At 31.9% G+C, this 16182-nt stretch overlaps 1 protein-coding gene across 1 annotated transcript; it reads right to left on the bottom strand.

Annotated features, from left to right (window-relative positions):
- Positions 1-1208: 1208 nt before the first annotated feature.
- Positions 1209-12272, bottom strand: LOC132722849 (peflin-like). The gene is made up of 6 exons (XM_060707437.1): positions 12176-12272; positions 6835-6883; positions 6190-6312; positions 5259-5417; positions 3457-3600; positions 1209-2939 (listed from the first exon to the last, which is right to left on the bottom strand). Exons 1-6 carry the CDS (start codon positions 12191-12193, stop codon positions 2713-2715), a joined length of 720 nt encoding a protein of 239 aa, XP_060563420.1. The 5' UTR covers positions 12194-12272; the 3' UTR covers positions 1209-2712.
- Positions 12273-16182: the final 3910 nt, after the last annotated feature.

Genomic DNA, 16182 nt, shown 5'->3' with positions numbered 1-16182 from the left:
GAGGAGTTGCCTTCACAAGATTTCGGGACGGACAGACGGACGGACAAGTGCAACGCTATATGCTCCCACATTGTGGGGGCATAAAATTTCAGAAAGCCTGCATTAAACTAGAACTATCACTGAGCTAGTCTCTAGGGAATTCAAAGGTCAGTCATACTTAAATAACTTCACATGACGGTCTTCTGTCCAAGATCAAATTTGCTTATAAATAATTACCATTATTTTATGAAAATACATTTTGATTTTCTAGTTCCTTTGATGTCAAGGTCAAACATGAACTACTCCACTTGATAGTTTGATCCTAGGTATTGGTATGGATGTATCAATAGTGTAGCTAAATTCATTGATTTAAATTGACCTTTACAATCAAGGTCACTTGGTGGAGGAGTTGTTTTGACTTTCCTTAAATGAAAAAGGTGGCCAATTTATCAGAAATAAATTGTACCATTAAGGTCCAACTTGAATGTATTTTAAAAGTATGAATACAATACATGTATTAATAACATTTATTACCAATTAGAGCCAATTTCAGCAGAAATCAAGGAGTTAACCTTGAAAGTGAAGGTCATTTACAAGTGAAGATCAACTTTCTTGCAATATTCACAAGTAGATTTCATGTCAATTACTCCCATGAAATATCAAAATTGGTTTCAGAGAAACACACACAAATAGCCAGACAACTGAACAGACAGCCTCAAATGAGTACAGCTTTTGATAAGTGGGGATATAGTAATTCTCAGAACCCTGGAGCAAATAATTCCATGAAGTCATCAAGCTAGCTCATTCAAGTAACATGCCAGACCCTAAGAATTGCATTTAGCCAATTTAACATGAATAAAGTCCTACGAGTTTTATGGAACACAGTAATCGACCAAATTCAATGGCAACATTTATGATTTTGTGACAGAGGAACACCTTATGCCCCCCTACCATCCATTACAAAAGCAGGAACTAAAGTAGAGCCATCAATCTTCCATTTCCCACCTGATTAGCTTCTCTGCATAAAGGAATCCAAAATCGACTTTGAATCCACATCATTGATGGCACAGTCCACATCATTGAGGGCACAATTGACATCATTGAGGGCTAAAACCACATCATTGAGGGCACAATCCTCATCATTGAGGGCACAGTCCTCATCAATGAGGGCACAGTCAACATCATTGAGGGTACAGAGATTTAGAAGAGCTAAATGCAAAACAAAATCAAAAAGTGGCAACAATTTATTTTGAGTCATTTTTTACAGATACAATATGTTTCAAATGCAAAGGAAAGTAAAATAGTAAAAGAAATAGTATATTTCATAAAATGTAGATACATGTACATGTATAAAATATTCCCCAGTCAGTATCATAGATATTGAATGTTATATAGTACCTATAACAGGCATTTTCAACAATAAAGTTAATTAAATAAATTAAATGCCCAAATTCAGCTGCTCACATGGTTAGTGTTTTAAATCCTGCCCAAAAGACCAATCCATGAAACAAAACACAATAATGTAAAAAACAGTCAATATCTTAGGAACAAATTTATATGCACTTTACTGGTACATAGAAACAGACCAGAAGTTCAACAGATTATCTGGTGCATATGTGTAAGGCTATTTTCTATTTATCATTCCATTGTTCACCGACAATTGCCCCAAATCCCCGTTATTCCTATTACAACCCAATCTGATTAAATCCTAAAATTCAAAAATGGCCGCCATGTTTTAAAATTTGAACATGAGCAATGAGTACCAGTAAATACATTGTGCCAATATCTTGTCAAGACATTCAAAAATCAACTTTGGTTAAGCCAAAGATGCTGCACTTAGATAACAATGAACAATCAATTTGTTTCAAGGCTTACACTGCTAAATTCATATAAAAGACTTGTCCTGCTTTGCATTTGGAACAGTCCAAGTTGAGTATAAGGGATTACAGTATCAAATGCTAAAAATTTAGCAAAGCAATTGAGCACAGTGGAGTTTTTAAATATCAGACTGGCCTGCCTCTTAAATGGTGACTATAGATAAATCTTTCTTACTGCCAGAATATAACAGAAGTAAAGTTCTTGATCACATTTCAGATTCTTAGTGTAAAACAAGTATTAGTAAATAGTCACTTGAACTTTTGTTAATTATGGCTCAAAATTGCTTTTTTGATTCTAAATAATTTGATCAACCAGATTTAACTTTTACAAAATTTGTTCACTGACAAAGATCACTTTCAATGTTCAGTGAATTAGCCATTTGTTCATCACATCAACAATGTTTCATAAAATGTCCTGCACACAAATTAATAAGACAAAACAACATTGTCATACTTTCAATTGATCATACTTTTGAGACATCAAAAATTTAAAAACAAAAAAAGATGCGAGAAGAAAAAGGTATGACATCAAAAAGAAACTTTCTTATACAGTATAGGTAAAACACCTGTAATCTGTCCATTTTAATTCCGGTTAGTTGTGATTATAAATTCATAAATATAAGTCTTTTTGCATTAACACCACATTCAAATCTTTATTCAACATGTTCCCTACAGTTATATATACATTGTATACATTTATGTCCTTTCATCTACATTACGAATCATTCTACCACTCACTTCAAAGCTACACAACACAGAGAATTATTATAAATGAGTAAATTGTATAATTATTACTTTTGATGAAGATAATTTTTCAAAAAAAAAATAAAATAATCCCTAAATATAATCAATCAATTTAAGGCTTATTTAAGATGGACATGGTCATGAAGTCTTCATAAGTGACTGTGATTCGACCCGTTCTTTGTGGATCGCGCGCCACGAACATATCTGTAAGAGATTTTATCATCACACAGCACTGGATAAAGTCGTCCAGTTTCATGCTACGCCGACCTTGGATGTCAAACTTACAAACACACATCTGCATGAACTGTGGTGACAAGTTATATCCCATGGACGATAATGCTGGAAAGAAAAAGTGAAACATGTAATAACAAGAACTCTGTGACAAAAAAATTCACTCATACAATAACATGTAATAACAAGAGCTCTGCAACAAAAAATTCACTCATACAATAACATGCAATAACAAGAGCTCTGTGACAAATGCTAAGAGAAAAAATACGCAACTAATTGTATGATTACAGTCTTTGTCCATCACCAATTTAAATTTCATTATTTCAGTGTATTCCTATTGTTAAATCATCACAGGCAATAAAAACCAAATATTGAGTGGCCATTGTAGGTAGAACAGTAAACAAGCATATTTTTAATACTTTAAGGGTAGAGTCACAAGAATGCACAATAGACCAAGTTTTTCACAACTCTTCACAGCATTTTGACAGAGTAATGCCGCCCTTTTTACTTACAAACTGTGTTATATCCTGTTCCAATAGGCTGATTTTACCTTACTGTTACAGGAATCTGTTACTGAAACTTCTGAAAATATATCAATAAAACACTTCCAAATATATAATTTTACCTTGGTGTAATTCATTAGATTCTATTTGCCCAGTTCTATTTCCATCAAATCTTTCAAACACACCCTTCCATTGTTGAATGTAGTTCCATAAAGCTTGGAATTCATTAAGCTCAATCTGCCCAGTATGATCTCTGTCAAACATTCCTGTTTTAATTATAATATAATCAAATACAGTCAGTACTCATTACAACGACACTGTTGGTTCCCAAAGGATATGTCAGTATATGGAATTTGTCAGTATATTGAATTTCATTATTCATAATATTGTAATTGTAATGATATGCTTATTCACTGGTATCTGAACATTATGTATTTAGATCTATAATAAACATCTAAAGTGAAACAGACGGACGGATGCCAAGGGGTATAACATAATATGCCCAAAATTCTTATTAATATCACTTTGTGTAACATCCTTTTTACTTTCTTTCTATGAAATGATTTCGTATTTTTGTTCAAAAGTTAAATTAGTCTGTTGACGTTGAGCTGGAGGTTCTGCCATTTTTTTAATAAAAAAGCCACAAGTTGGCAAGTGTAACAAAATTCAGCTGACAACAACACGTTGGTATTGTAATAAGGTGTAACAATCAACTGACCAAGGTACAATACCCGTTTTAACACATTGCAGCTTTTGTTCTAGGCTCAATGATAAGCGCGCTTGACTGACCAAGTGTCAGTTTAACGGGTACTGATTGTATAGAAAATAACAGGTTTGGTTACCAATTTTATTGTGTCGGAGTCGGAATACGAATTTTCCGTTATAACGGATAATAATAACGTTGAAAAAGTTTGGTTCCCACCAATTCACTGTCGTTATTTGAATTTGTCAGTATAATGGATTCCGATGTATTGAGTCCTGACTGTATTGTAAAATCAGACATTTTTGTGAGGCCAAACTTTTGCAAAATCAACAGATCAGTCAAATTGGTGAGGCTGATTATACACAACTTTCTGCTTTGAATTCTCTTAGATTTACATGATACTTAGATACATGTTTGTTAGCAAACATCTCCAAAATGTGAAATAAGCGAAATTTAATCTTTTGTGATTTTTTTTTTTTTAACATAACAGCAAAACAGAAATCACAGACACACCTTACTGTTACATTGCATATAATCACAAGGAAAAATTTCAAAAGCTATAAGGTTGTGTTTATATTGCAATATTTATGTATTTTAAGCAGCGATGAAAATTTCACTGAATATTTATAACACTAATCCATTAATAATTAAAGACTTTATAAAAGTCAATGTGATTTAAAGGTCAAGGTTATATTTTAATATTCAAAATGAAGTTCTTATCCAGGTGTGTTTAAGTACAATGAAGTGGCGGCATGGCCGAGTGGTTAACGTGTCGGACTAGTAATTTAATGATCGCTAGCCGGATGGGTTCAAACCCCATCAACGGCAAGTCGTTGTTTCCTTGTGCAAGAAACTTTACACTCATTGCTCAGTACTGGTTGGTTCCAGGAATGGATTCGAAAGTGTGTCTATAAGCTTATAGCTTCCTGCAGAATTGAACTAAAATAAATTCTCAAGTAAATCAAAGGAAGGAGAGAATACCAATGAAGTTGCTATGATCAAGGTTAACACAACCCTACTGAAACCATAAGTAATTTGCATTTGCCACCAGTTTATGGCCAAGTTAGCCTTCATATCTATCCAGTTTGACCAGGCTCCAATACTAGACTTTGTCTGACAAAGTTTACATTTTCATATATTTTCATATCCCCCCAAAAAAATATAGACAGTTCCAAAAATAAAAGCTGGTCATGGACAAGTCCATTTAAGAAAGTATCGAACCTATCATGAGTCTGCAGGTCTCTGGGTTAAAGTGTGACCAGTTTCCATTCACCAACGCTTGTTGTAGTTCTAATGCTGATATACGCCCACTACGGTCTGCATCTACCGACATGAACCATTGTTGAATCTGTGGATCTATAGCTGGTGCGCCACCCCATCCTGTAATAAATCAAATCAGTACAGAAACATACCAAGAAAATGTAACATCTCATCCTATTGAAAATGATAAAAATCATAATCTAGAAAATTCTTACTAAATGAACTGCCAGGACCACAAAATAACAAACAACAAATGTATTATCTACTGTCTAATCTGTCTTAAAAGCTGTAGGTCAATAGACACAGTCTGCGAAATTAGCAGTTGTCCTATTGCTCGAGACAACCATTTTATGGTTCCGAACAACAAATTTTTAAAAGTTTACTTATGATGGACAAGTAATAATTTGCAGAAAGTGTTCATCAAAATGTCAACGAATAGTGATAAAATGCCAGATATCAAATACAATTAGTTTGCTTACATTTATGACTGTTTCTCACTGAAGATCAGTTTGCAGATTTGATCAATAATTGCTTGAAGATGTTCTGATGAAAATATTCGGGCAACCAGTTTTTACTTTGGACAACCAGATTTTCTTGAATTGGTTGCCCGAATGACAACCCTAATTTCACAGACTATAGATAGGTAATCTCTACTTCAACATGTTATAGGCCAATACTGTTAACTTTCTGTAATTGTTTATTTTACACTCTCTTTTGGCTTGTACTTTTTCATAGTAATACCCTCCCCACCAACTCTATTTGGAAAAATGACCAAACTTTTTTCCCTAAATTTTATACCAAAAAAAACCTGGACATCTTTTAAACCTACTATTGCTATAAAATGATTTAATTTATCAAAAATTGTACACCTCTTCTTTTCAAGACTTCATACCTTGTGGTGGTGCTCCATATGGCTGACCTCCAGCAGGTGCTCCATAGGGCACTTGGCCTGCAGGTGCTCCATAGGGTGCCTGACCCGGAGCTCCGTAAGGTGCCTGACCTGGGGCTCCATAACCTGAAATAAGGAGAGAGACTTTCTAATACAGTTTTCAGCTCTGCTCCATCCTCTTTAGTACAAGATTTTATTAATATTGTGTGTATATATGACTGTATTATACAGTATAACAGAAATAGTATATTGAAATATTAATAATAATGCTTATAAAAACTACAGAATGTCTTTAATCATCTATTTCCTTACATTTTCTTGTGGTTGTGAAAACAATTCCCACCTTTACACTGTGACTGTCACTTCATTTAACCATTTCAAGACTCAGCCTTTCCTAATGATTTGAATGTAAACTGTCTACTGACAGATAACCTATATGGTAACAATAGTTTTTGTTTTTTTAATCATGAAAGAAGAACACATGGCACACAAATGGTACCACCTTCAGAATCTAAGGTCCACAGATTTAATTTTAATAATTTTTAACCCAGCACACTCAATTTGTAGAGCTTGGTGTGAAATAGTTTTTTTAAGTCACAACTCTTTTGCATTAAGTCTTAGGAATGTGAATATCTGATAATCTCATACCTGGTTGCCCGCCAGGAGGAGCTCCATAACCAGGTTGTCCATAAGGAGGCTGAAAATATATGCAATCATTCAAATAAAAATGTAGCAAGTAGATGGCTCCAATCCATAAATAAATAACAAATTATTGCCAAATGCAGCAAAATTTACTGATATGACCTTAAGTGTTACGGTCAAGCTAAGGTTGATTAATTATTTTCTTTAATTATCCCTGTGATTTTTGTGCCCAAATATAAGATTATTCTGCATTCATAACTTACAAAGTTAATTAGTTATATCCATCTATAGCAAAAAAATGAAAAATTACAAAAATATCTGAGTCAAGGTCAAATTTTATTTGATCTTCTAACACATTGTCCTAAAAACAACAAAGTTATAGCCAATTCTAGCTAAACTCGACCAAAATTCAATTAAGTCTTGACCGTCAATGGTATTAATGAGTGAACGCCACAATCCATTTCGAAATACAAAAATATAATGGCCAATATTAAAGTTTTTGGACTGGAGTAATGGATCGCATGACTGTAGTGTAGCACTAGCTTGAATAATTTCATTGAAAAAGAAGAGCTTAAAAGCAGAGACTCACAATCCCTTGGTGGAGATTGATTGGCCATTCAAATTGATCGATTTCCGCCATCTTGTTTTAGTAACCAATTACATTTACGTTTTCATCATTACTGAGAATAATTCTAATCTTTTTAATCTTTATTGCTTTTTTTCTATATTTTTTAAACTTGACTCTTTTGTTACTACTTGTGTCAAACATGTGAACTTGCAGGATAATAAATCCCTGATACAGATTTTAAATGTATGACACAAGAGCTTCCTTTCTCCATTAGTCCTATAAGTTACTATAACATAATAAGACGTTTCCGTTAGTACTATATACACTCCAATGTCTTATTGACTTTTCCATTTTGAAGCGCTACATACAGTGTCGTAATTTACTACAAAAACAATATTTTGAGTCAAAAGATATGCAGACAATAAATTAAAACATCATTGCATATTAAAATGTGCAACAAAAAATTAAAGGGACATATATTTTGTCTATCAGGATTTGTATACAGGTAACATGGCCAAATGTATATAGCCGCTATTATTAGAGGTAAAAGTGGATTAGATTGTATTGTATTGGATATTCTTGCATTCAAAGGTGAGTCATTTATTTATTTTCTTGCATATTTATGCAAAAAGGTTTATATTTAATATTTCTGTGTATTATTAGTAAAAATATAGAATTATTATTGAGTAATAACAGTTTATGTAGGGCTTCAAAAACGCTGCGAGTTTTGCTAAAGAAACTTATGAAGGAGTCAATAAGATGTCAGTTGGAGTGTATGTAGTACTAACCAAAACGTCTTATGTTACAGGACTACCTCTCCATTTAAAAAGATACCAAGAACTACTGCTTTGCTCCTTAGCAATCCTTACCAGTGGTTAGTAGGACCCCTAAAACAAGGGCTGACAGTACAAGTATACAAGTTCTATGCATCTTTAAGCAATAAGATATAAATAACCAAGAATTTCTGGGATATAAAAGGAAGTCAGGCTTGCCTCTACCGTGTGGGTAGCAAGACACTTCACCCCTCAAATTTTGAAGACACTTCACCCCTTAAGACACTTCACCCCCCAAAATCAGTAAGACACTTCACCCCTCATCCAATTTTTTTCTGTAAAGTAAAGTTAGTCAACAACATAATGCTTATATATGTTTATATTAATTACTTTTAGTATTATTTGATTAAAAAGTTTGCTTAAAGCTTTATTTTTACTAAGTTTATAAAGCTAATTTAGGTTAATTGGTTGTATTGCCAAATGATATACAAAGCATTTTCATCCATTCAGTGTTTATTGCATGTCACCTTGTTTATTCAACATGTTGATTGGTTGTTTATTCAACAGTTATCTCATAATTGATTAGATAATTGAATTAAAATGGTATTATTGTATGAAAATTAAATTTATTTATAATATTGAATAAATGAATAAAATGAATATGAATGAATGAATCGTTGCTTTATAAAATATAGTAAACATAAATTATTTATCAACATTATCAGACACAATTATCCTGCATTTAATACAAAGATCATTCCTATTGTCATTTATTAAACAAATAAATAGCACTAGTTATGTAAATTAAGCAAAAATTTTGGCACAAATTGTCACCAAAACTTCAAAAATTAAATCAACTCAAATTTTATTAGACAATGGGTTATACTTAAAATTACTTGAAAGTCTTTGTATGAGTTTGTATTGTTATTACTAGTAAGTCTTATATTATTTTTGCCATACTTCATGTGTTTTCTTTGTAAATGGCCATTTAGCAATTGATTTGCTGATGATGCAAATAAACTTGAAGCTATTCTGCTGTTATGATTACTAAAATATATGAGCTAATTAAACAAAATTATTCAGTAATCAGGGAATTCCCCAGGATTTTTTTTAAGCGCTACATTTTTTTAATCAGACGGGGGTGGGTGCGGGAGGGGTTCTTGACCCCCATAGCGCGTGTCAAATTTTTTTGCCATTTTAGGTGTCAAGATACTGCTGTGGGCTGTTTTAAAACAAATAATGAAAGCTTTTCACTTGATTAACTTTTTCTTAATTTTTATTATTTACTTTTTCCATTTCCAACAATTCAAATAAATAAACAATTATATATAAACAAAAGTTCACAACATGTGATCAACATTTATATGTATGTGTATGTCCCATTTAAATGAGTATATTTCAGTTGTTTTTTCTTCATTAACATCATTAAAAGTGGGCCTGTCTTCTAGGTTTTGTTGTCCTTCCATGCCTTGACTGCCTTCTCAAAGTTGAAAGATTCTAATGGGGGTCCTTGAAGGGAGACGGCAAGAAGATAGTTTAGAACTTTTACAGAGAGACAATTCCTGTTTTCAGTAGGCAGCTCACTCACTCAGCCCGGAATCCTCCCTCACAATCTGAAATTAATAAATGAAAGTAATCATTTATGTTAACCGCATGTCTTTTATTTATATTGTTTGTTTGCTGTGAATTTTTGAAAATTTAAAACTTCCAGGCTGTTTAAACTTAACAAAGTAAAAAAAATTATATTTGAAATGTTGAAAAACTTCTAGCAAAGTGTTACACATCTGCAACTGTCATTGGAATTTCATTAATGTTCAAGAATGAATGCATTTAATAATAATTACCTGCAGTAGAGGTTGGGATGAGGAGATCCACAGAAGCAATTCTGTAAAGAGCTGGTAGAAAGGTTGCCAGTAATCCAGGTCATGGTCTGGTCGGCTGACTGATCAGTCCCCTCTAGACTGGCACGTACCTGGTGCCAGTGGCTGCAGCACTGCTCCATATCTACACCAAAGTGCCTGGCCAGCTCCTGTATGTCCTGACAAACCAATGCTAAGGGGTAGGACAGTAGATTGCACTTCACAAAGCTGTGCATGAACAGACTCGATTAAAGAGGGCCTGCAAAATTAATATTTTTTTCATTTTGGGGATTCAGTGAACAGAAACAGATTACAAGATATTTTTAATTAAAAAAGAAAATGACCAATTGGCTGTCACTAAGTGGGATTGTTAATGTAAAGTTTTTGTTGTTGTTTTCACTCAGTTGCAAGTTGATAATAATGAACAGTCGTAAATGTTTTCAATGTTAAAGTAGCCATCAACCAAATTTATTTCTGAATATCTATGCAGTTTAATCCAAGTAAAATACGATTATCTTGTATATATTAAAAATCAAAATGATCCTAAGACAGTTTCAACGACATTGCTCACAAAAAAAACTCTTAAAATTGATAGTGAACTAGGCTTCCCTTATTCATGTTAGACATATTATTTTTTGAAATCTTAATACTACAGTACTGCCTAGACGTAACGATCATAAGAAAGTGAAAGATGAAATTGAACATTACACTTATATCAAGACAATTAACCCATTCATCCCTAAATATCAAACTGTTATATCGCATGTCAATTAATGCCAATTATATTATCAAAATAATAAAAGTTATTACACCTACCTGAAACATGTAAATATCACACATGCCGCGGTAAAATTGCACCCATCTCAATACACGGTAATTGACAACATCTGAAAGTGCACCAACAGTCGTCTGCAGACATCGATGACAGGTGTCTGTGACGTCACACAGTCTAAAGGCAATCAGTGTATCGGGTTTTGTATACGCCTCGGGTAATTATCTACACAGGACATGTATATTGGCTTATTTATTTGGCTTATTGGAGTTAACTTATAGACACAATAGTAAGGAATATCGGTCATTTTTTAAAGCGCTATGATTTCTTGTTCTGAAAAAAGCGCCTGGGGAATTCCCTGGTAATATTAAGAGAATATGAACTACTTGAACTATTAATACATGATAATTAATACAATAGTCATAATTCATTACAGCTAATTAACAGTTTTGTATTCCTGTTTTTGCTTTCATTCCATTAAACAAGATACTCTTAATTAAAGACACAAAGTAAGTGTGAAAGAGATTATATACTTATTATATATATATATATATATCAAAGGAAAATTCACACAAAGGTTCACACTCTTCACTAGAAAGATTATTCAATTAGTTATATCACTTTTACTTGAATTGAAATTAGTATAAAAATTAGAAAAAAAATTACTTTATACTATCTGGAACATACGATATGTTATAGTACATCCCAGATACTATTAACTTTGAGATATGAGCTTTTTTGTAGGGCAAAACAACAATATATCCATTGTCTTTGGTCAGTTACATGATAAAATAATAATAATAAAATATGTTTAAACAATAAACATACTCAATCACTATTGAATGCATTTAACATTTTCTACATACATTTGTAAATAATTGTTAAACACAAAATAAAAAAATGAGGGGTGAAGTGTCTCAATCAAATTTCTAAAAATTAGGGGTGAACTGTCTGCAAAAAAGGGCATAGGATGAAGTGTCTGAGGGGTGAAGTGTCTGTAGCCTATACACACTGTGTGTATAGGCTAACCGTATATATGTGCCTCATGTATGGCTTGATCTTTTGGCTAACCACTTCCTAAAAAAATTATGTGGGACTTCAAATCAAAACACTGGTAGGGATGTCACTGAATGACGTCATAGCGGAATCCCCTTCTGGAATAATGTTTTTACTGATGATTTCAAGTATCGATACAACTGGTTGTTGTTGACCATTTCTTTCCTTATTATAATTTAATTAAACTGTGTTTATTGTAGTGATACATGTTTTACAATATTTTCAGATTATGTGCATTTCTAAACTAAACAATCCATAGCTGCAAAAATTGGACTATAGAACCAGGGTATTATAAAATATGAACACTTCCTGGTATTACCTGTCCGTAATTCGCCATATTTGCTTTTCAGTACTCTTAAACGAAATATATTTTTATCTATCATCTGCAAGCATGATAAATATTGAATTCAATTCATTAGGAATTAATAAGTATTATTAAAATTCTTATTTTAAGGGTATTTAAATTGAGTATATTCATTGATAATAGCAAACATATGTATTTGTAATATATATATTTCGTCTATTTAATTTCGTTTAATGCCACAGTTGACGGGATTCAGAGTCAACTCGTCCCCAACTCGTCCCCCCCCCCCCCCCCCCCAATAAATTATCATAGACTGTTAAAATAATACATTATAAAATTTCTGAATTTGACATATTTTGACGCTTTTTGTATGCGAATATTTGGAGGTTTTTTTTTGTTGTTAATTAAATATATCATGACACGTGCCTTTGGTTATTAAAGTAAACACATAGTAATTTGATAACAGGATTAAAGACACATTTGCCTCTGTGGTTGGATACGTATATACATATTAAAAGAACGCGTGTCTTTAATTAGAAATTATACAAATCGCGTGAAAATCGTGCCAAAGGTTGTTATAAAATTTTATTTTCCAAATGTCGACTTTGTTTTGATGGTGTATGGTCAAATATGTGAAAATGTTGAATTAAATACAATTAATACATTCAATATATTGACTTGTATTCTACAAGAAATTCTGGAACTCGGTTTTATACAGCTCCTCTTTGAGATCAATTTAAAGATTTATTTATGGAAATTTAATATTAATCTTTACTTATTATTAGATGGCAATTGAATATTTAGTAATTATTTTATGTTTTCAATTAGTTAATATCCACGGCAAATATCATTGTACGGATTTTTTATTTAAAAAAAATAATGAAAAAAAAAATACTAACTCTTTCAAAAGGCATGTATGTTTATACAACTCCTATGATAATGGACCATAATATTACAATGAAATTCAATTTTAAAAAAATCAGAAACAATTGACAATTTCACAACAAACAATTATCATGTTTTTAATTGACACGATCCTTCTATAATGAGATCAATACGCACCGACATAAAGTTTTTAGCACTTCCAATTTCTGTAAATCTGTCGTCAGTCTTTAATCCATTCAGGGAGGAGGTAAAAATCAAAGAGTTGGACCTAATTTTAGTTTTAATTATCAATTCAAATATTGAATTCAATTCATTAAGAATTAATAAGTATTATTAAAATTCTTATTTTAAGGGTATTTAAATTGAGTATATTCATTGATAATAGCAAACATATGTATTTGTAATATATATATTTCGTCTATTTAATTTCGTTTAATGACATAGTTGACGGGATTCAGAGTCAACTCGTCCCCAACTCGTCCCCCCCCCCCAATAAATTATCATAGACTGTTAAAATAATACATTATAAAATTTCTGAATTTGACATATTTTGACGCTTTTTGTATGCGAATATTTGGAGGTTTTTTTTGTTGTTAATTAAATATATCATGACACGTGCCTTTGGTTATTAAAGTAAACACATAGTAATTTGATAACAGGATTAAAGACACATTTGCCTCTGTGGTTGGATACGTATATACATATTAAAAGAACGCGTGTCTTTAATTAGAAATTATACAAATCGCGTGAAAATCGTGCCAAAGGTTGTTATAAAATTTTATTTTCCAAATGTCGACTTTGTTTTTGATGGTGTATGGTCAAATATGTGAAAATGTTGAATTAAATACAATTAATACATTCAATATATTGACTTGTATTCTACAAGAAATTCTGGAACTCGGTTTTATACAGCTCCTCTTTGAGATCAATTTAAAGATTTATTTATGGAAATTTAATATTAATCTTTACTTATTATTAGATGGCAATTGAATATTTAGTAATTATTTTATGTTTTCAATTAGTTAATATCCACGGCAAATATCATTGTACGGATTTTTTATTTAAAAAAAATAATGAAAAAAAAAATACTAACTCTTTCAAAAGGCATGTATGTTTATACAACTCCTATGATAATGGACCATAATATTACAATGAAATTCAATTTTAAAAAAATCAGAAACAATTGACAATTTCACAACAAACAATTATCATGTTTTTAATTGACACGATCCTTCTATAATGAGATCAATACGCACCGACATAAAGTTTTTAGCACTTCCAATTTCTGTAAATCTGTCGTCAGTCTTTAATCCATTCAGGGAGGAGGTAAAAATCAAAGAGTTGGACCTAATTTTAGTTTTAATTATCATTAAAACTCCGATTAATTAAACATTAATTGAATGTTTGCAAACTTACCTGTCTTTGTAATTTTACATCAAAGCTATGCACGTGGGTTAGATAAAGATCATTAAAATTTAACGTAAAAAAGACGTTATTTTATTAATATTTCGATATCAATCAAATTCATTATAAATTTTACATAAAAAGTACTATTTAAAGACATTGATTTACAACATAATAGTGACGAATAGATCGAACGTAGGGGACGAGTTGACCATATTAGGGACGAGTTGACTCTTTGAGGACGAGTTGACCAAAAGTAGGGGACGAGTTGACCAAAAAGGTGACGAGTTGACCAGAGGACGAGTTGACTAGGGGACGAGTTGACCGGATTGCGTTGACGGGTCTCACTAAAAGAAAATTGCGAATTTTGCGATTATTAAGAAGCGGCAAGGATTTTTTCTGCTTAGGCTCTTTTGTTTCAAAATGTTGCTCACTGTAACTCAAGTAAGCTGAAAATGACAAATTCTGTTTAATTCAGTCTGTACATCAGAGAAAATGGACAGTAAAATATCTGCCATGTTCCTTACAGTAGATAGAGTTATTCAATCCTCAATACTATTAAAAGGGGTGCCCGCTAAAAGTACTGGGAAGGACCAGCACTGATTTATAAAAAAATCGTCTTTATAATAATTGTGGAAACAAATTTTACTTGATATGTAATATAAATTAATCTGATGAATACATGTCACATGATGTGTATGTCAATTAAAATGTTTTTGCTTATATTTTTATACGCATTGACATAGTTGTGTTTTCTTGAAGGCCGTATTGTTAAAAAGACATATGTTGAACTTATTGTATTCCTTCATATGTTACAAGTTTTCATTATTATCATCATTTGACATATTTGTTTTTGCTTTGAGTTAAAAAATCGTAGTTTTGCTGCGTACGTTACATTGTACCCACAAAAACAGTGTAAAAGGTAATTCTATAGACTATATATTTTATATACAGTATATAGTTTTCCCCTAGAATTACTGTTTACACTATCCCAGCACTGTACCGGGACCCTGTGATTGTACTAGGTCATTTTGGATAGTACCATATCGATATCCCATTATGGTATATACTCAACATTACTAATTCCGAGTCATCACTTATTTCACGGTAATGGCATATTTTCATGTGACCAGTGTTAGAATTGGTCAGAATTGACATATTTTTTCGTACACATGAACAACAAAGAGTTTATGCAAAATATTTTTAAATCTTTAGATTTTCACGTAAAACAGAACAACATATTACAAATTTCTGCAAAAAGCAACAATAGTCCATTAAATTTGTGAATACGTTTGAAACAGTCATCATTTTCTAAATGTTCTTATTTGTTGAAAAATAGATTTTGAGATACAAAGTAAAAATATTTTTATTATTTAAAATTAAACAAAATAACATGTAGAAGTTTCAGCTGAAAAATGAAAAAACTTAAGTGTAAAACATTTACCGCGATTTAAATTATGACACGCAGTTTTCGAAATGACCGACATATTGTCTACGTCTGGACCATCAAAACTGATTTTGACTCAATAAATTGTTGATTCCTTGTGTCATACAGCAGAAAATCCCCATATGTTACAGCTTATAACAATTTTTGTACCATAAGTTTCATTTGTTATTTTCTTTTCTTGTTTCAAAGCGTTACTGTATATAGGGCTTACTGACAATTCACCCCCAGACAATTCATCGTCAGCCAGTTTTTCCAGACAACTCACGCACCAGACAGTTCACCCCGC

This window comes from Ruditapes philippinarum, unplaced genomic scaffold (assembly GCF_026571515.1).
Source record: "Ruditapes philippinarum isolate M1 unplaced genomic scaffold, ASM2657151v2 ctg6318_1_1_1_1, whole genome shotgun sequence".
In the NCBI taxonomy this organism is placed as follows: Eukaryota; Metazoa; Mollusca; class Bivalvia; order Venerida; family Veneridae; genus Ruditapes; species Ruditapes philippinarum.
The sequence above is the reverse complement of the archived record's forward strand: the minus strand, read 5'-3'. Positions and strand labels throughout refer to the sequence as shown.